At 43.9% G+C, this 19,361-nt stretch overlaps 1 protein-coding gene and 1 long non-coding RNA gene across 2 annotated transcripts in view; both read right to left on the minus strand.

Moving 5' to 3' along the window:
• Positions 1-6,593: 6,593 nt before the first annotated feature.
• On the minus strand, positions 6,594-9,640 carry LOC139548105 (uncharacterized). The gene is made up of 5 exons (XR_011669630.1): positions 9,500-9,640; positions 9,311-9,391; positions 9,058-9,170; positions 7,596-7,794; positions 6,594-7,371 (listed from the first exon to the last, which is right to left on the minus strand). It is a non-coding gene; the product is annotated as an uncharacterized lncRNA (long non-coding RNA).
• Positions 9,641-10,105: 465 nt separating this feature from the next.
• LOC139548471 (pneumococcal serine-rich repeat protein-like) overlaps positions 10,106-19,361 on the minus strand; it is a 69,966-nt gene continuing 60,710 nt past the window's right edge. Inside the window, exons 25-31 of the mRNA XM_071358175.1 lie at positions 17,962-18,279; positions 17,857-17,898; positions 17,140-17,688; positions 13,999-15,474; positions 10,674-10,931; positions 10,413-10,525; positions 10,106-10,330 (exon numbers count right to left, since the gene is read on the minus strand). Coding sequence (XP_071214276.1) covers positions 10,106-10,330; positions 10,413-10,525; positions 10,674-10,931; positions 13,999-15,474; positions 17,140-17,688; positions 17,857-17,898; positions 17,962-18,279 — 2,981 coding nt within the window. The remainder of the gene's footprint in view (positions 10,331-10,412; positions 10,526-10,673; positions 10,932-13,998; positions 15,475-17,139; positions 17,689-17,856; positions 17,899-17,961; positions 18,280-19,361) is intronic.

Here is a 19,361-nt window from a genome sequence, read left to right on the forward strand (position 1 = left end):
ACCCATTGGAAAATGAGGGCACCAAACTGCCTTTTTAAAATTTTTGTGGACATTAAAGATTCAGAGGAATTATGTAAGGTCCAGTGAAGATGGTTTGATTGCTTTGTTATTTCCCATTGGGTGGTAAAATAAAGAGTTTCCTTATGGCAGTGAAATTCACGTTCTGGCAAATTACAATTATTTAAGCATATAGGCCTAAAGTACAATATAATTTACATGTCAACTTGAAAAAAAATTGCATTACAATTTTTAAAACAAGGAACACAGAAACCCATTATCAGGAATTAGTTCTGAGATACAAGCGGTCACTTAAACAGGAAGTCAACAAATTACTTTCCTTATGGCAGGGTTGGCGCCCCCCCTTGGGTTGTGCTGTGGTGGAGATCTTTGTGGGCTATACTCGGCCTTGTCTCAGGATTGTAAGTTGGTGGTTGAAGATATCCCTCTAGTGGTGCGGGGGCTGTGCTTTGGCAAAGTGGGTGGGGTTATATCCTTCCTGTTTGGCCCTGTCCGGGGGTATTATCGGATGGGGCCACAGTGTCTCCTGACCCCTCCTGTCTCAGCCTCCAGTATTTATGCTGCAGTAGTTTATGTGTCGGGGGGCTAGGGTCAGTTGGTTATATCTGGAGTACTTCTGTCTTATCCGGTGTCCTGTGTGAATTTAAGTATGCTCTCTCTAATTCTCTCCTTCTCTCTTTCTTTCTCTCTCTCAGAGGACCTGAGCCCTAGGACCATGCGTCAGGACTACCGGGCATGATGACTCCTTGCTGTCCCCAGTCCACCTGGCCTTGCTGCTGTTCCAGTTTCAACTGTTCTGCCTGCGGCTATGGAACCCTGACCTGTCCCAGACCTGCTGTTTTCAACTCTCTAGAGACCGCAGGAGCGGTAGAGATACTCTTAATGATCGGCTATGAAAAGCCAACTGACATTTACTCCTGAGGTGCTGACTTGCTACACCCTCGATAACTACTGTGATTATTATTATTTGACCATGCTGGTCATTTATGAACATTTGAACATCTTGGCCATGTTCTGTTATAATCTCCACCCGGCACAGCCAGAAGAGGACTGGCCACCCCTCATAGCTTGGTTCCTCTCTAGGTTTCTTCCTAGGTTTTGGCCTTTCTAGGGAGTTTTTCCTAGCCACCGTGCTTCTACACCTGCATTGTTTGCTGTTTGGGGTTTTAGGCTGGGTTTCTGTACAGCACTTCGAGATATTAGCTGATGTACGAAGGGCTATATAAAATAAACTTGATTGATTGATTGACTTTGCGTCCCACAAACAAAAGGTGCCCTCAGACAATGGCAGCTATAAAATGGGAACAGTAATTGATTGCCTTCCTAGCCAATCCATTAAAGGACTAAACACATGCAGTGTCTGTTGTTTGTCTGTGATTCAGTCATCCTGATGTAAAACCTCCTGAATAATTCAGTTGTTATGGGCCACTATTTGGAGAGCTGTATGAAATATTGAATGATGGAGCAGATACGGCAGTGGAAATGCCTAATGCAGTGTCCCCTGTTTGGCCAGAAGTGTCTGCAAGCACCTAGCTCGCCACGTTGTACACCTTTGATAAATCAAATTAAATCATCAAATCAAATTCTATTGGTCACATACACATGGTTAACAATTCTACAACAACTATCTAATACACACAAATCTAAGTAAAGGGATGGAATACGAATATATACATGTAAATATATGGATGAGCAATGACAGAGCGGCATAGGAAAGATGCAATAGACGGTATAAAATACAGTATATACATATGAGATGAGGAGTGCAAGATATGTAAACATTATTAGTTAAGTGCCATTATTAAAGTGACTAGTGATCCATTTATTAAAGTGGCCGATGATTTCAAGTCCGTATGTAGGCAGCAGCCTCTCTGTGTTAGTTATGGCTGTTTAACAGTCTGATGGCCTTGAGATAGAAGCTGTTTTTCAGTCTCTCGGTCCCAGCTTTGATGCACCTGTACTGACCTCGCCTTCTGGATGGTAGCGTGGTGAACAGGCAGTGGCTCGGGTGGTTGTTGTCCTTGATATTTTTGGCCTTCCTGTGACATCGAGTGCTGTAGGTGTTCTGGAGGGCAGGTAGTTTGCCCTCTGATATGCGCTCTGCAGACCGCACCACCCTCTGGAGAACCTTGCGGTTGTGGCCGGTGCAGTTGCCGTACCAGGTGGTGATACAGCCTGACCGGATGCTGTCAATTGTGCACCTGTAAAAGTTTGTAAGGGTTTTAGGTGACAAGACAAATTTCTTCAGCCTCCTGAGGTTGAAGAGGCGCTGTTGTGCCTTCTTCACTACACAGTCTGTGTGGGTGGACCATTTCAGTTTGTCCGTGATGTGTACGCCGAGGAACTTAAAACTTTCCACCTTCTCCACTGTTGTTCCGTCAATGTGGATAGGGGTGTGCTCCCTCTGCTGTTTCCTGAAGTCCACGATCATCTCTTTTGTTTTGTTGACGTTGAGTGAGAGGTTGTTTTCCTGACACCAGACTCCGAGTGCACCCACCTCCTCATTGTAGGCTGTCTCACCCTTGTTGGTAATCAAGCCCACTACTGTTGTGTCGTCTGCAAACTTGATGAGTTGGAGGCGTGCATGGCCACGCAGTCATGGGTGAACAGGGACTACAGGAGGGGCTGAGCACGCACCCTTGTGGTGCCCCAGTGTTGAGGATCAGCGAAGCAGAGATGTTGTTTCCTACCTTCACCACCTGAGGGTGGCCCGTCAGGAAGTCCAGGACCCAATTGCACAGGGCGGGGTTGAGACCCTGGGCCTCAAGCTTAATTATGAGCTTGGAGGGTACTATGGTGTTGAATGCTGAGCTGTAGTCAATGAACAGCATTCTTACATAGGCATTCCTCTTGTTCACATGGGATAGTGCAGTGTGATGGCGATTGCATCGTCTGTGGACCTATTAGGACGGTATGCAAATTGAAGAGGGTCTAGGGTGGCAGGTAAGGTGGAGGTGATATGATCCTTGACTAGTCTCTCAAAGCACTTCATGATGACAGAGTGAGTGCTACGGGGCGATAGTAATTTAGTTCAGTTACCTTTGCATTCTTGGGTACAGGAACAATGGTGGCCATCTTGAAGCATGTGGGGACAGCAGACTGGGATAGGGAGAGATTGAATATGTTCGTAAACACACGAGCCAGCTGGTCTGCGCATGCTCTGAGGACGTAGCTAGGAATGCCGTCTGGGCCTGTAGCCTTGCAAGGGTTAACACGTTTAAATGTATTACACACATCGGCCACGGAGAAGGAGAGGGAGGGCCCGCAGTCCTTGGTAGCGGGTCGCGTCGGTGGTACTGTATTATCCTCATAGGGGGCAAAGAAGGTGTTTAGTTTGTCTGGAAGCAAGACGTCGGTGTCCGTGACGTGGCTGGCTTCTTTTTGTAGTCCGTGATTGCCTGTAGATCCTGCCACATACGTTTCATGTCTGAGCCGTTGAATTGCGACTCCACTTTGACCCTATACCGACATTTTGTTTGTTTGATTGCCTTGCGAAGGGAATAACTACACTGTTTGTATTCGGCCATATTTCCGGTCATCTTTCCATGGTTAAATGCGGTGGTTCACACTTTCAGTTTTGTGCGAATGCCGCCATCTATCCACGGTTTCTGGTTAGGGTAGGTTTTAATAGTCACAGTGGGTACAACATCTCCAATGAACTTCCTTATAAACTCATTCACTGAATCAGCGTATAAATCAATATTATTCTCTGAGGCTGCCCGGAACATTTCCCAGTCCGCTTGATCAAAACAATCTTGAAGCGTGGATTCTGATTGGTCAGACCAGCGTTGAATAGTTCTCGTCACGGAATAGAGGTGACATTTAATTATTTTAATCTATATTCACCAGGTCCACTTTAAAGAGTTCTAGCTGACTTTGAATCTCCCATTGGGTAAAAAGTTAAACATTAGTGCTACGTCTTCAAACGGATATGATCAAACACTTCTTCTTCCTTTACCTTTTGTATAGAACAAGGTGATTCAGGTAACCAATGGAGATGCTCCCACAGGCTACAGCTATTTAACTGAGGAGAGACTGGACTCAGTGGTGACATGATGAGACCTATTAATGAATAACTCTGATCTGTGACAGCTTCTCCTGTCTGGGAGTTATTACCCAGGGAACACCAGTCTGTCTGCCCCAGAGAAGTCTAGCCTTCTAAGACTGCCAATGCTGCCATGTGGCCAGTCAAGGCCCCACCATTCTAATCATGTAGTCTGGACAAAGAGAAATAGATTGGAGGAGTGAATGAGGAGCTTGTCTGCTAAATATAATCACCGTCCTCCAATATGAATACAGGTATGTTTAAAGGCACATTCAAAACACCAAAATACAAAATAAATGTTTATTAATAGTACAAAGCCCTCAATCATGCTGATTAGTAATAGAACAAATAATAAGACTGCAAACAAACTTCAAATGAGCCAAACTTCAAATTAACTTCAAATGGCATTGTACTCACACTCTGAAGCAGGTGACTTGATGGTACTACAGTGCCTTCAGAAAGTTTTCAGACCCTTTACTCAGTACTTTGTTGAAGCACCTTTGGCAGCGATTACAGCAGTACAGTATAACGGTTACAGTATGACGTTACAAGCTTGGCACACCTGTAATTGGAGAGTTTCTCCCATTCTTCTCCGCAGATCCTCTCAAGCCCTGTCAGGTTGGATGGGGAGCATCGCTACACAGCTATTTCAGGTCTCTCCAGAGATGTTTGAATGGGTTCAAGTCAGGGCTCTGGCTGGGCCAATCGAGGGCATTCAGAGACTTGTCCCGAAGCCACTCCTGCGTTGTCTTGGCTGTGTGCTTAGGATCGTTGTCCTGTTGGAAGGTGAACCTTCACCCCAGTCTATGGTCCTGAGCAATCTGGAGCAGGTTTTCATCAAGGATCTCCCTATACTTTGCTCCTTTCATCTTTCCCTCGATCCTGACTAGTCTCCCAGTCCCTGCCACCGAAAAACATCCCCACAGCATGATGCTGCCACCACCATGCATCACCGTAGGGGTGGTGCCAGGTGTCCTCCAGACATGACGCTTGGCATCTTGGTTTCATCAGACCAGAGAATCTTGTTTCTCATGGTCTGAGAGTCTTTATGTGCCTTTTGGCAAACTCCAAGCGGGCTGTCATGTGCCTTGTACTCAGGAGTGGCTTCCATCTGGCCATTCTACCATAAAGGCCTCATTGGGGAAGTGCTGCAGAGATGGTTGTCCTTCTGGAAGGACAACCATCTCTGGTTGTCCTTTCTCCCAGCTCCACAGAGGAAATCTAGAGCTCTATCAGAGGGTCCATCGGGTTTTTGGTCACCTCCCTGACCAAGGCCCTTCTCCCCCGATTGCTCAGTTTGGCCGGGCGGCCAGCTCTAGGACGAGTCTTTGTGGTTCAAAACTTCTTACATTTAAGAAGGATGGAGGCCACTGTGTTCTTGGGGACCTTCAATGCTGCAGATTTTTATTTTATTTTATTCATTTTAGAATAAGGCTGTAGCGTAACAAAATATTGAAAAAGTCAAAGGTTCTGAATACTTTCTGAATGCACTGTATATTCAATTCTCAGACAACTGTGGCCTCTAGTGGATTGCTTCAGTACTCTTTTCCACTGCAATAAGATAGAGGCCATTATGCACTCAGTGAAATTGCATATGTACACAATAACACTTTAGATCTCATGTCACTTGTAAAAAACAATATATTTAGTTCATATTGCAATAGTAAATTAAATGAAATCATATTTCTATATCAGCAAATGTCATAAAGTGCTTACGTTTTCTCCAGATCCATACATTATAATCTCTGTTTTCATGAGTGACAAATCTTAACTCCGGGATTCTTGAAAGTCGGGACAATCATTTTTTATAGTTTACATTTTTTATTTTGTTGCATTATTTGAGCTTAAAAAATACATTTAGTGGAATTTTACAAGGGCAAAGATTTGCTTTTGGAATTGTCCAAATATTTTAAATATGGTTAATGTACATGCCAGCTCTATGCTCAGAAATGTCCTTGTCCAGAGCAAAGAATCTAAATTTCAATGGCCCTCTCTGACTTTAAAGATTATTTCTTTCAAAACTATGATTTCTAAAAAATGTGTCCGGAGATTTGGTCAACTCTGACAGATTTGTCTAAAATCCTAAATGAATCAGAAATGAACAGGGTCAGTTACACCATAAGGACCCCCTTCTTCATGTCCTCATTACATGTAGTGCAACAAGACAACTCATGATCTGTAAAGTTCTCTACTTCTGATAGATTTAAACAAACAATATTGAAATCACCATTGTCACAACCATAAACTGTTGACTCCATCTGTCTGATAGATTAAGATAGGACATGATATAATTAGGTTCTAGAGCCTTAAAGCAACTGAGGAAAAACTTGTATATCACTTGAATGAAGAACAAAAGCCAAAAATGTTGTCAACTCCATAAAACATTAACTCTAAAGTCAACTCCGTCAGAGTGCTGAAAGAGCTGATATAATGGTTATATTTGTATTGTTTTCAAATAAATAATTTTCTATATTTTACAAATGTTTGTATTAAACATTTATTTGTAGAGGCACAAATATGTCTGCTTTGAGTCAACTGCGTCAGTGCCTTATCAACTCACTGATGACTAACCCTCTTAATAAGATCGATCTTTTAGTCAATATTTAGATAAAATATTTTAACCTTGTTGCAACATATGCTTAAACTACTGATGTATTTGCTGTGGTAGATCCAAGGGATAATGTTTGCTTTCTAAATGTTGTTTTATGTTCTGAATCTAGAAAAACATGCAAAAAAACGAACAAAAAAATCATGCAAACGCGAAATTACCCCTGGTGCATTATATAGCACTATAAAATAAAACAATTAAGACGTTTGGAGATTTGTATTACATTTTTGAATAATCTAATGTTACAATTAAACAATCAAGGCCTTTATTAAACACTTGTTCAACAATAAATGTAAAAATGTACTGCCTTTTATTGTGTCTGACGGAGTTGAGTTAGTTGCATTTTATGAAACACTTAAAGTATTAGGAGGTTGTTCCTTTACATGGTGTGATAGCTGATACTTCTGTTAATATTAACAAATATATTCGTGAAAAAAAGTTGAGATTATCTCGTCTTTTTAAGAATCCCTGAACTACACCTGATAAGAATAACGTCCTTCTAAGTAGTCATCGGACACCACTTGTCTGTTGTGCTTTGTTTGCTCGATGTTATATGAGGTCAGCTTGCTAGCTGCTCTCCTCGCTATGGTGATGATCAGAACGACAACCACGACTATCAAAGTGAAGCCCAGCAGAACTCCCAGGACTATTGTCGCCACTTTCCAGCCTGCTCCTGGGGCCATTGATATCTGTGAAACTCCTACAAAGAACAGACAGATGTTTGGTCAATGTCTATCAGTAACTATTGAAAGGACAATATTAGATAAGCAGCATCCCACACAAAATTAAATAGAAGAAATTAGTGAAACCACAACCTGAGTCACATACATACCACAACCAAGTCACATACATTAATTCAACAAAACAAACACCATCATCATGTAATGCCAATTCTTTTTTTTTTATCCTATGTTTTAAACATACTTTTCAAGGTAGCTATGGCGGAGTCGTCCAAGTGTTTGCGGATTGTGTCCTGCAGAGCAGCCTGAAGAGTTCTTTCATCAGCGGTAGTATTCCCATTATAACCACACATCATCCTGACCACCACACTACCCCTCTGGTAGCCCACCACTGTCATGTCAAAGGATGAATCTGACAGAACACACCGCATTCTGGGGACAACCTGGAAACATTTTTTATAGTAAAGTAGAGTAGTCTATTTATAAAAGTACTTATGGAAAAGAAACCATAGTGTTTTAAGATTACATTTGTAAGATATCACAATAAATACAAATCAGAGAGTGTATGTGTGTAACGGATGTGAAATGGCTAGCTAGTTAGCGGGTACGCGCTACTAGCATTTCAATCAGTTACGTCACTTGCTCTGAGACTTAAGTAGGGTTTCCCCTTGCTCTGCAAGGGCCGCGGCTTTTGTGGAGCGATGGGTAACGACGCTTCGTGGGTGTCAGTTGTTGATGTGTGCAGAGGGTCCCTGGTTCGCGCCCGAGGTCGGGGCGAGGGGACGTACTAAAGTTATACTGTTACATTGGTGCCGTGACCCGGATCACTGGTTGCTGCGGAAAAGGAGGAGGTTGAAAGGGGGGTGAGTGTAACGGATGTGAAATGGCTAGCTAGTTAGCGGGTACGCGCTACTAGCATTTCAATCAGTTACGTCACTTGCTCTGAGACTTAAGTAGGGTTTCCCCTTGCTCTGCAAGGGCCGCGGCCTTTGTGGAGTGATGGGTAACGATGCTTCGTGGGCGACCGTTGTTGATGTGTGCAGAGGGTCCCTGGTTCGCGCCCGTGTCGGGGCGAGGGGACGTACTAAAGTTATACTGTTACATTGATGCTGTTGACCCGGATCACTGGTTGCTGCGGAAAAGGAGGAGGTTGAAAGGGGGGTGAGTGTAACGGATGTGAAATGGCTAGCTAGTTAGCGGGTACGCGCTACTAGCATTTCAATCAGTTACGTCACTTGCTCTGAGACTTAAGTAGGGTTTCCCCTTGCTCTGCAAGGGCCGCGGCCTTTGTGGAGTGATGGGTAACGATGCTTCGTGGGCGACCGTTGATGTGTGCAGAAGGTCCCTGGTTCGCGCCCGGTTATGGGCGAGGGGACGGTTTAAAGTTATACTGTTACATTGATGCTGTTGACCCGGATCACTGGTTGCTGCGGAAAAGGAGGAGGTTGAAAGGGGGGTGAGTGTAACGGATGTGAAATGGCTAGCTAGTTAGCGGGTACGCGCTACTAGCATTTCAATCAGTTACGTCACTTGCTCTGAGACTTAAGTAGGGTTTCCCCTTGCTCTGCAAGGGCCGCGGCTTTTGTGGAGCGATGGGTAACGACGCTTCGTGGGTGTCAGTTGTTGATGTGTGCAGAGGGTCCCTGGTTCGCGCCCGAGGTCGGGGCGAGGGGACGTACTAAAGTTATACTGTTACATGTGCATACAGTTTTTATGATCTTTGTAGAGGCATATGCCCAAGCATCGCTCCCTGGGTCGTGCAGAGAGGAGTTGAAGATCCAAGAGTTGAATTCTGCTGTTAATTTGAAAACCTTCCTCACTGTAGGAGGGAAGCAGAGAGAGTTGTTATAATAAGCTGTAGGTCAGTCAGAGGCACAAATAGGCCTCAGTATTACAGATTCGTCTTTCTCTGAAGACCGTATGTGAGATCTGAAGAATTGGTATGATTTCAGAACTTACATGAGCAGAGAAACTTGGATGGAAGACATGGATTTTGGGATGAGCAAATGTCATTTTCTTGATCAAAACAGTCGACAGGATCTATAGTGGGCACATTTTGATGGAATGAAGATGTAATGCAACGTATGTGTAAGATACACAAGTAAGGAATTGATACAGATACAATTGAGGCAGAGGACATTAGTGTACCTTTGCATAGCTTCCCAGGATTAACAGGATTCTCATCTATCAAACCAGGATAGCAGCTACACTCATGGCTGCCTCCAGGACCAACCACACACTGAGCACGTGATGAACACAAGCCTTCACATGGATCTGCACCTGGAGAGATATTTCCTACAAAACAGTGATTGCAATAGTGGTAAATACTGCTTAACTGTATGTACTTACTAGTGTATTACAGGGTGATAACATAAGTTCCTCCACTGGTAGTTACTCTTGTATAAGGTACTTATTTCATGTAAAGTGTGGCCCACATTTCAAGCAACAAAGTTTTCTCACTCTTGCAGTCAGTACCCGGTACGGTTGGGTTTTCATCGTAGAATCCTGCCTTACATTCACATGTATGTGAGGGTCCCTCTCTGACACAGCTGGCATTTTTTGAGCATGTGTAATCGCCTCGTTGGCAGATATCTGCCTCTGTAATATAGTAAAAATTAAGTCACTAAAGGCCACTAAATACACACTGCGATATGATAACGTCCTAAATTCTGTTAGTCCTTGAATATTTATTTAAAAAAATTATTTGATTGATTAACTAGCATAAAAAATATTATTGTATGTAGTCATTGGAATTCAAAAACCTTTGACTGAGGTGAAATTCAGATCTACTCCGAGTACAGATGATTTCAGCGCATTGATGACACTGTTCTGCACGTCAGAGGTTGACAGTTTGACCTCCAGAGCAGTGACCAGATCAAAGTCAACGATCACACTTCCTCTGTGAACACCTGTCACAACCACCACCATTTCTTTAGCCCTGATAAGGTCCTGGTATGCTTTTGGGAGATTGTTTTCAACCTTTAAAGAAATATGTACATTTAAATCATACAATGTTATATTATACTACCTAAATTAAAAAGCAAATATAAAAAAATGTTACCTGCATGGTAAAATTGGCCACAAAGTCTTTGTAAAGTTTGCTGGATTGATTTGAATAATCAGACAAAAACTCTCTGCCTGGAATTCGAGTGGAAGATTCATAGACCTTTCCAGCTTTTGGAGAAAACATAAAGATTTAACAAAACAAATGTGATGTTTGCACAAAATGTCCTATTGTACTAATTTGATCTATAATTGTTTTAAAAGCAAAAGTATGCTCTTAGTGAATTCAATGAGATTACTTGAAAAAGAGTTGACATACCAGTGATTATGTCTCTTGAAATGTTTTTCTTGATGTAGCAGGATAAGTACTCAATAGTCAGAGTGTATATGGTTCCAGGAGTAAGGTCTGAGAAAACAGCTTTGGTGGCTGAGGTCTCAATCTGAGTTGTGTTGGAATTAGATGCCAGCTTCACCTTGTACTGTATCTGCTGGTCCAGAGGAATACCAGTCCAACTCACACTGATTAACTTACTGGTGACATCCTCCAGCCTGATGACATTCAACAGAGCATCTGACACTGAAAACAAATGACAATAAAAATAAAATAATGCAGTGTATGTACAGCAATATATTCACACATTTCAATAGTCTTTGGTATCGATTTGTAAGTTTAAAAAAACTTTACATCTTTACAATCATATCATCTTATGATGGTTTTTGAGAATAAGTTAAAATAATCTCACTGCATTCTGCAACAGTGGTTTTGATTGTTGTCACCAAAGTAGTGTCTCTGGATGTTAGTCCCGGTGAAGGGGTGGACGGCGTAGATACTGCTACAACTGCTGAGGTATCTGTACCTGTTAACACTGTAGTAGCACCACTTGTTGATGACATTATTAGTCTTAGAGTGGTGACCTCACTTGTGGCTGTTGATGGAAAAGTGGGAGTTGTGGGATCACTTGAAGTGACTGTTGATGTAATATAATTTGAAGAGGGTGTTGATGTCAAGAGAGTAGTGTCAACACTTGAGTTCTCTGTCGATGTAGTTGAGGGAGAGATGGTATCACTTGAAGTGAAAGGTAATGTTGAGGGAGAGGTGGCATCACTTGAAGTGACTGTATATTGCAAGGGAGAGGTGGTATAACTTGAAGTGACAATTGATGTAGTTGAGCGAGTGGTGGCATTATTTGAAGTGACTGTTGAGGGAGTGGTGGCCACACTTGAAGAGACTGTTGAGGGAATGGTTGCATCGCTTGAAGTTACCTCTGATGTTGATGTAGTAGTTGTGGCATCACTTGTCAGTGTGTTTGACGGAATGGTTGCCACAGTTGAAGTAACTGTCAATGTAGTTGAGGGAATGGTGGCCACAGTTGAAGTAACTGTTGATGTGGAGGGAGTAGTATCAATACTTGAACTGGCTGTCTCTGTAGTGGTGGCATCACTTGAAGTGACTGTCTCTGTAGTGATGGCATCAACTGAAGTGACTGTTGATGTAGTAGTGGCATTACTTGAAGTGACTGTTGAGGGAGAGGTGCAAACACTTGGAATGACTATTGATGTAATTGAGAAAGCGGTGGCATCACTTGAAATTAAAGTTGATGTCCAGGAAAAGGTGGCATCACCTGAAGTAACTGTTGAAGTCAAGGGAGTGGAGGCATCACTTGAAGAGACTGTCGATGTAGTGGTAGCATCACTTGAAGTGACTGTTGATGTAGTTGAGGAAGCGGTGGCATCAATTGAAGTGACTGTTAAAGTCGAGGGAGTGGTGGCATCCCTTGAAGTGACTGACGATGTAGTGGTGTCATCACTTGAAGTGACTCTTGATGTAGTGGTTGTATAACTTGAAGTGACTGTTGATGTCGAGGGAGAGGTGGCATTACTTGAAGTGACTGTTAATGTCGAGTTAGTGGTGGCATCACTTAAAGGGACTGTCGATGTAGTGGTAGCATCACTTGAAGTGACTGTTGATGTAGTGGTGGCATCACTTGAAGTGACTGTTGATGTAGTGGTGACATCACTTGAAGTGACTGTTGATGTCGAGGGAGAGGTGGCATCACTTGAAGATACTGTCGATGTAGTGGTAGCATCACTTGAACTGACTATTGATGTCGACGGAGAGGTGGCATTACTTGGTGTGACTGTAGATGTGGTTGCATCCCTTGAAGTGACTGTTGATGTTGAGGGAGTGCTGGCATCACTTGAAGAGACTGTCGATGTAGTGGTAGAATCACTTGATGTAGTGGTGGCATCACTTGAATTGACTGTTAATGTCGAGGGAGAGGTGGCATTTCTTGAAGTGACTGTTAATGTCAAGGTAGTGGTGGCATCGCTTGAAGGGACTGTCGGTATACTGGTAGCATCACTTGAAGTGACTGTTGAAGTCGAGGGAGAGGTGGCATCACTTGAAGAGACTGTTGATGTCGAGGGAGAGGTGGCATCACTTGAAGATACTGTCGATGTAGTGGTAGCATCACTTGAACTGACTATTGATGTCGACGGAGAGGTGGCATTACTTGGTGTGACTGTAGATGTGGTTGCATCACTTGAAGTGACTGTTGATGTTGAGGGAGTGCTGGCATCACTTGAAGAGACTGTCGATGTAGTGGTAGAATCACTTGATGTAGTGGTGGCATCACTTGAATTGACTGTTAATGTCGAGGGAGAGGTGGCATTTCTTGAAGTGACTGTTAATGTCAAGGTAGTGGTGGCATCGCTTGAAGGGACTGTCAATATACTGGTAGCATCACTTGAAGTGACTGTTGAAGTCGAGGGAGAGGTGGCATCACTTGGAGAGACTGTTGATGTCGAGGGAGTGGTGCCATCACTTGAAGAGACTGTTGATGTCGAGGGAGTGGTGCCATCACTTGAAGAGACTGTCGATGTAGTGGTGGCACTACTTGAAGTGACTGTTGATGTAGAGGGAGAGGTGCCATCACTTGGAATGACTATTAATGTAGTTGAGGAAGCGGTGGCATCACTTGAAGTGAAAGTTGATGTCCAGTAAAAGGTGGCATCACTTGAAGTAACTGTTGATGTCAAAGGAGTGGAGGCATCACTTGAAGAGACTGTCAATGTAGTGGTAGCATCACTTGAAGTGACTGATGATGTTGACTTAGAGGTGGCATTACTTGGCGTGACTGTCAATGTAGTTGAGGGAGAGGTGGCATCACTTGAAGTGACTGTTGATGTATTGGTGGGATCACTTGAAGTGACTGTTGATGTCGAGGGAGAGGTGGCATTACTTGAAGTGACTGTTGAAGTCGAGGGAGAGGTGGCATCACTTGAAGATACTGTCGATGTAGTGGTAGCATCACTTGAACTGACTGTTGATGTAGTGGTAGTATCACTTGAAGTGACTGTTGATGTCGAGGGAGTGGTGGCATTACTTGGCTTGACTGTAGATGTAGTTGAGGGAGAGGTTGCATCACTTGAAGTTACTGTTGATGTTGAGAGAGTGTTGGCATCACTTGAAGAGACTGTCAATGTAGTGGCAGCATCACTTGAAGTGACTGTTGATGTACTGGTGGCATCATTTGATTTGACTGTTGATGTCGAGGGAGAGGTTGCATCACTTGAAGTGACTGTTAATGTCGAGGGAGTGGTGGCATCACTTGAACGGACTGTAGATGTATTTATAGCATCACTTGGCTTGACTGTTGATGTCGATGGAGAGGTGGCATCACTTGAAGTGACTGTTGATGTAGTGGTGTCATCCCTTGAATTGACTGTTGATGTCGAGGGAGAGGTGGCATCACTTGAAGTGACTTTTAATGCCGAGGGAGTGGTGGCATCACTTGAACGGATTGTCGATGTATTTGTAGCATCACTTGAACTGACTGTTGATGTAGTGGTAGCATCACTTGAACTGACTGTTGATGTAGTGGTAGCATCACTTGAAGTGATTGTTGATGTAGTCGAGGGAGAGATGGCATCACTTGAAGTGACTGTTGATGTCAAGGGAGAGGTGGCATCACTTGAAGTGAATGTTAATATTAAGGGAGTGGAGGCATCACTTGAAGAGATTGTCAATGTAGTGGTAGCGTCAGTTGAAGTGACTGTTGATGTCGAGGGAGAGGTAGCATCACTTGAAGCTACTGTCAATGTAGTGGTAGCACCACTTGAAGAGATTGTCGATGTAGTGGTAGCGTCACTTGAAGTGACTGTTGATGTCGAGGGAGAGGTAGCATCACTTGAAGATACTGTCAATGTAGTGGTAGCATCACTTGAAGTTACAGTCGATGTTGACTTAGAGGTGGCATCACTTGGCGTGACTGTTGATGTCGAGGGAGAGGTGGTATCACTTGAAGATACTGTTGATGTAGTGTTAGCATCACTTGAACTGACTGTTGATGTAGTGGTAGTAACACTTGAAGTGACTGTTGATGTCGAGGTAGAGGTGGCATTACTTGGAGTGACTGTAGACGTAGTTGAGGGAGTGGTGGCATCAATTGAAGAGACTGTCGATGTAGTGGTGGCATCACTTGAAGTGACTGTTGAAGTCGAGGGAGAGGTGGCATCACTTGATGTGACTGTTGAAGTCGAGGGAGTGGTGGCATCACCTGAAGATACTGCCGATGTAGTAGTAGCATCCCTTGAACTGACTGTTGGTGTAGTGGTGGTATCACTTGAAGTGACTGTTGGTGTAGTGGTAGTATCACTTGAAGTGACTATTAATGTCGAGGTAGTGGTGGCATAACTTGAAGGGACTGTCGATGTAGTGGTAGCGTCACTTGAACTGACTGTTGGTGTAGTGGTAGTATCACTTGAAGTGACTATTAATGTCGAGGTAGTGGTGGCATAACTTGAAGGGACTGTCGATGTAGTGGTGGCATCACTTGAATTGACTGTTGATTTGGTTAGGGAAGCGGTGGCATCACTTGAAATGACTGCTGATGTTGATGCAGTATTGCTAGCATCACTTGAAATGACTTTCGATGTAATTGACGGAATGTTGGCCACAGTTGAAGTTACTGTCGGTATAGTGGTGGTGGTATCACTTGAAGTGACTGTTGACAGAGTGGTGGCAACACTTGAACTGACTGTCAATGTACTTGAGGGAGTGGTGGCATCATTTAAAGTGGGTGTTGGTGTAATATCGTCTGAAGTGATTGTCGATGTAGCTGAGTGAGAAGTGGCATCACTTGAAGTGAATATTGATGTCGAGGGAGAGGTGGCATCACTTGAAGTGACTGTTGAGGGAGTGGTGGCATCACTTGAAGAGACTGCTGATGTTGATGTAGTAGTGGTGGCATCACTTGAAGCTACTGTTGAGGGAGTGGTGGCATCACTTAAAGTGACTGTTGATGTTGAGGGAGAGGTGGCATCAATTGAAGTGAATATTGATGTTAAGGGAGAGCTGGCATCACTTGAAGTGAATGCTGAAGTTGATGTAGTAGTTTTGGCATCACTTGAAGTGAATGCTGAAGTTGATGTAGTAGCTTTGGCACCACTTGAAGTGAATGTTGAAGGAACAGTGTTATTGCTTGAAGTGACTGCTGATGTAGATGAGGGAGTGGTGGCATCATTTGAAGTTGATGTCGATGCAGTTGAGGGATTGGTGGCATCACTTGAAGAGACTGCTGATGTTGATGTAGTAGCGGTGGCATCACTTGAGGAAGCTGTTGAGGGAGTGGTGGCATCGCTTAAAGTAACTGTTGATGTCGAGGGAGAGGTGGCATCACTTGAACTGAATGCTGATGTTGATGTAGTAGCGGTGGCACCACTTGTAGTAAATGTTGAAGGAACAGTGATATCGCTTGAAGTGACTGCTGATGTAGTAGTGGTGGCATCACTTGAAGTGACTATTAATGTAGATGAGGGAGTGGTGGCATGACTTGAAGTGCTTTTTGAGGGAGTGGTGGAATCGCTTGAAATGACTGTTAATGTCGATGTAGTAGTGGTGGCATCTCTTGAAGTTGATGTCGATGCAGTTGAGGGATTGGTGGCATCACTTGGTGTGACTGTTGAGGGAGTGGTGGCATCACTTGAAGAGACTGCTGAAATTGATGTTGTAGTGGTGGCATGACTTGAAGTGCTTTTTGAGGGAGTGGTGGAATCGCTTGAAATGACTGTTAATGTCGATGTAGTAGTGGTGGCATCTCTTGAAGTTGATGTCGATGCAGTTGAGGGATTGGTGGCATCACTTGGTGTGACTGTTGAGGGAGTGGTGGCATCACTTGAAGAGACTGCTGAAATTGATGTTGTAGCGGTGGCATCACTTGAAGCTAATTTTGAAGGAGCGGTGGCATTGCTTGAAGTGACTGCTGATGTTGATGTAATAGTGGTGTTATGAATTGAAGTGACTGTTAATGTCGATGTAGTAGTGGTGGCATCTCTTGAAGTTGATGTCAATGTAGTTGAGGGATTGGTGGCATCACTTGGAGTGACTGTTGAGGCAGTGGTGTCATCACTTGAAGTGACTGTCGATGTAGTTGAAGGAATTGTGGCCACAGTTAATATTACTGTCGGTGTAGTAGTGGTGGTAACACTTGAAGTGAAAGTCAATGTAGTTGAGGGAGAGGTGGCATCACTTGAAGTGACTGTTGAGGGAGTGGTGGCACCACTTGAAGCGAATGTTGATGTAGTTGAGGAAGAGGTTGCATCACCTGAAGTGGGTGTCGATGTGGTATTTTCTGAAGTTACTATCAGTGTAGTTGAGGGAGTGATGGCATCAAATGAAGCGAATGTTGATGCAGTTGAGGAAGAGGTTGCATCCCCTGAAGTGGGTGTCGATGTGGTATCATCTGAAGTGACTATCGATACAGTTGAGAGAATGATGGCATCACTTGAAGTGACTGTTGAGGCAGTGGTGGCAACACTTGAAGAGATTGTCAATGTAGTGGTAGCGTCAGTTGAAGTGACTGTTGATGTCGAGGGAGAGGTAGCATCACTTGAAGCTACTGTCAATGTAGTGGTAGCACCACTTGAAGAGATTGTCGATGTAGTGGTAGCGTCACTTGAAGTGACTGTTGATGTCGAGGGAGAGGTAGCATCACTTGAAGATACTGTCAATGTAGTGGTAGCATCACTTGAAGTTACAGTCGATGTTGACTTAGAGGTGGCATCACTTGGCGTGACTGTTGATGTCGAGGGAGAGGTGGTATCACTTGAAGATACTGTTGATGTAGTGTTAGCATCACTTGAACTGACTGTTGATGTAGTGGTAGTAACACTTGAAGTGACTGTTGATGTCGAGGTAGAGGTGGCATTACTTGGAGTGACTGTAGACGTAGTTGAGGGAGTGGTGGCATCAATTGAAGAGACTGTCGATGTAGTGGTGGCATCACTTGAAGTGACTGTTGAAGTCGAGGGAGAGGTGGCATCACTTGATGTGACTGTTGAAGTCGAGGGAGTGGTGGCATCACCTGAAGATACTGCCGATGTAGTAGTAGCATCCCTTGAACTGACTGTTGGTGTAGTGGTGGTATCACTTGAAGTGACTGTTGGTGTAGTGGTAGTATCACTTGAAGTGACTATTAATGTCGAGGTAGTGGTGGCATAACTTGAAGGGACTGTCGATGTAGTGGTAGCGTCACTTGAACTGACTGTTGGTGTAGTGGTAGTATCACTTGAAGTGACTATTAATGTCGAGGTAGTGGTGGCATAACTTGAAGGGACTGTCGATGTAGTGGTGGCATCACTTGAATTGACTGTTGATTTGGTTAGGGAAGCGGTGGCATCACTTGAAATGACTGCTGATGTTGATGCAGTATTGCTAGCATCACTTGAAATGACTTTCGATGTAATTGACGGAATGTTGGCCACAGTTGAAGTTACTGTCGGTATAGTGGTGGTGGTATCACTTGAAGTGACTGTTGACAGAGTGGTGGCAACACTTGAACTGACTGTCAATGTACTTGAGGGAGTGGTGGCATCATTTAAAGTGGGTGTTGGTGTAATATCGTCTGAAGTGATTGTCGATGTAGCTGAGTGAGAAGTGGCATCACTTGAAGTGAATATTGATGTCGAGGGAGAGGTGGCATCACTTGAAGTGACTGTTGAGGGAGTGGTGGCATCACTTGAAGAGACTGCTGATGTTGATGTAGTAGTGGTGGCATCACTTGAAGCTACTGTTGAGGGAGTGGTGGCATCACTTAAAGTGACTGTTGATGTTGAGGGAGAGGTGGCATCAATTGAAGTGAATATTGATGTTAAGGGAGAGCTGGCATCACTTGAAGTGAATGCTGAAGTTGATGTAGTAGTTTTGGCATCACTTGAAGTGAATGCTGAAGTTGATGTAGTAGCTTTGGCACCACTTGAAGTGAATGTTGAAGGAACAGTGTTATTGCTTGAAGTGACTGCTGATGTAGATGAGGGAGTGGTGGCATCATTTGAAGTTGATGTCGATGCAGTTGAGGGATTGGTGGCATCACTTGAAGAGACTGCTGATGTTGATGTAGTAGCGGTGGCATCACTTGAGGAAGCTGTTGAGGGAGTGGTGGCATCGCTTAAAGTAACTGTTGATGTCGAGGGAGAGGTGGCATCACTTGAACTGAATGCTGATGTTGATGTAGTAGCGGTGGCACCACTTGTAGTAAATGTTGAAGGAACAGTGATATCGCTTGAAGTGACTGCTGATGTAGTAGTGGTGGCATCACTTGAAGTGACTATTAATGTAGATGAGGGAGTGGTGGCATGACTTGAAGTGCTTTTTGAGGGAGTGGTGGAATCGCTTGAAATGACTGTTAATGTCGATGTAGTAGTGGTGGCATCTCTTGAAGTTGATGTCGATGCAGTTGAGGGATTGGTGGCATCACTTGGTGTGACTGTTGAGGGAGTGGTGGCATCACTTGAAGAGACTGCTGAAATTGATGTTGTAGTGGTGGCATGACTTGAAGTGCTTTTTGAGGGAGTGGTGGAATCGCTTGAAATGACTGTTAATGTCGATGTAGTAGTGGTGGCATCTCTTGAAGTTGATGTCGATGCAGTTGAGGGATTGGTGGCATCACTTGGTGTGACTGTTGAGGGAGTGGTGGCATCACTTGAAGAGACTGCTGAAATTGATGTT

The sequence above is a fragment of the Salvelinus alpinus genome, chromosome 21 (genome assembly GCF_045679555.1).
Source record: "Salvelinus alpinus chromosome 21, SLU_Salpinus.1, whole genome shotgun sequence".
In the NCBI taxonomy this organism is placed as follows: Eukaryota; Metazoa; Chordata; class Actinopteri; order Salmoniformes; family Salmonidae; genus Salvelinus; species Salvelinus alpinus.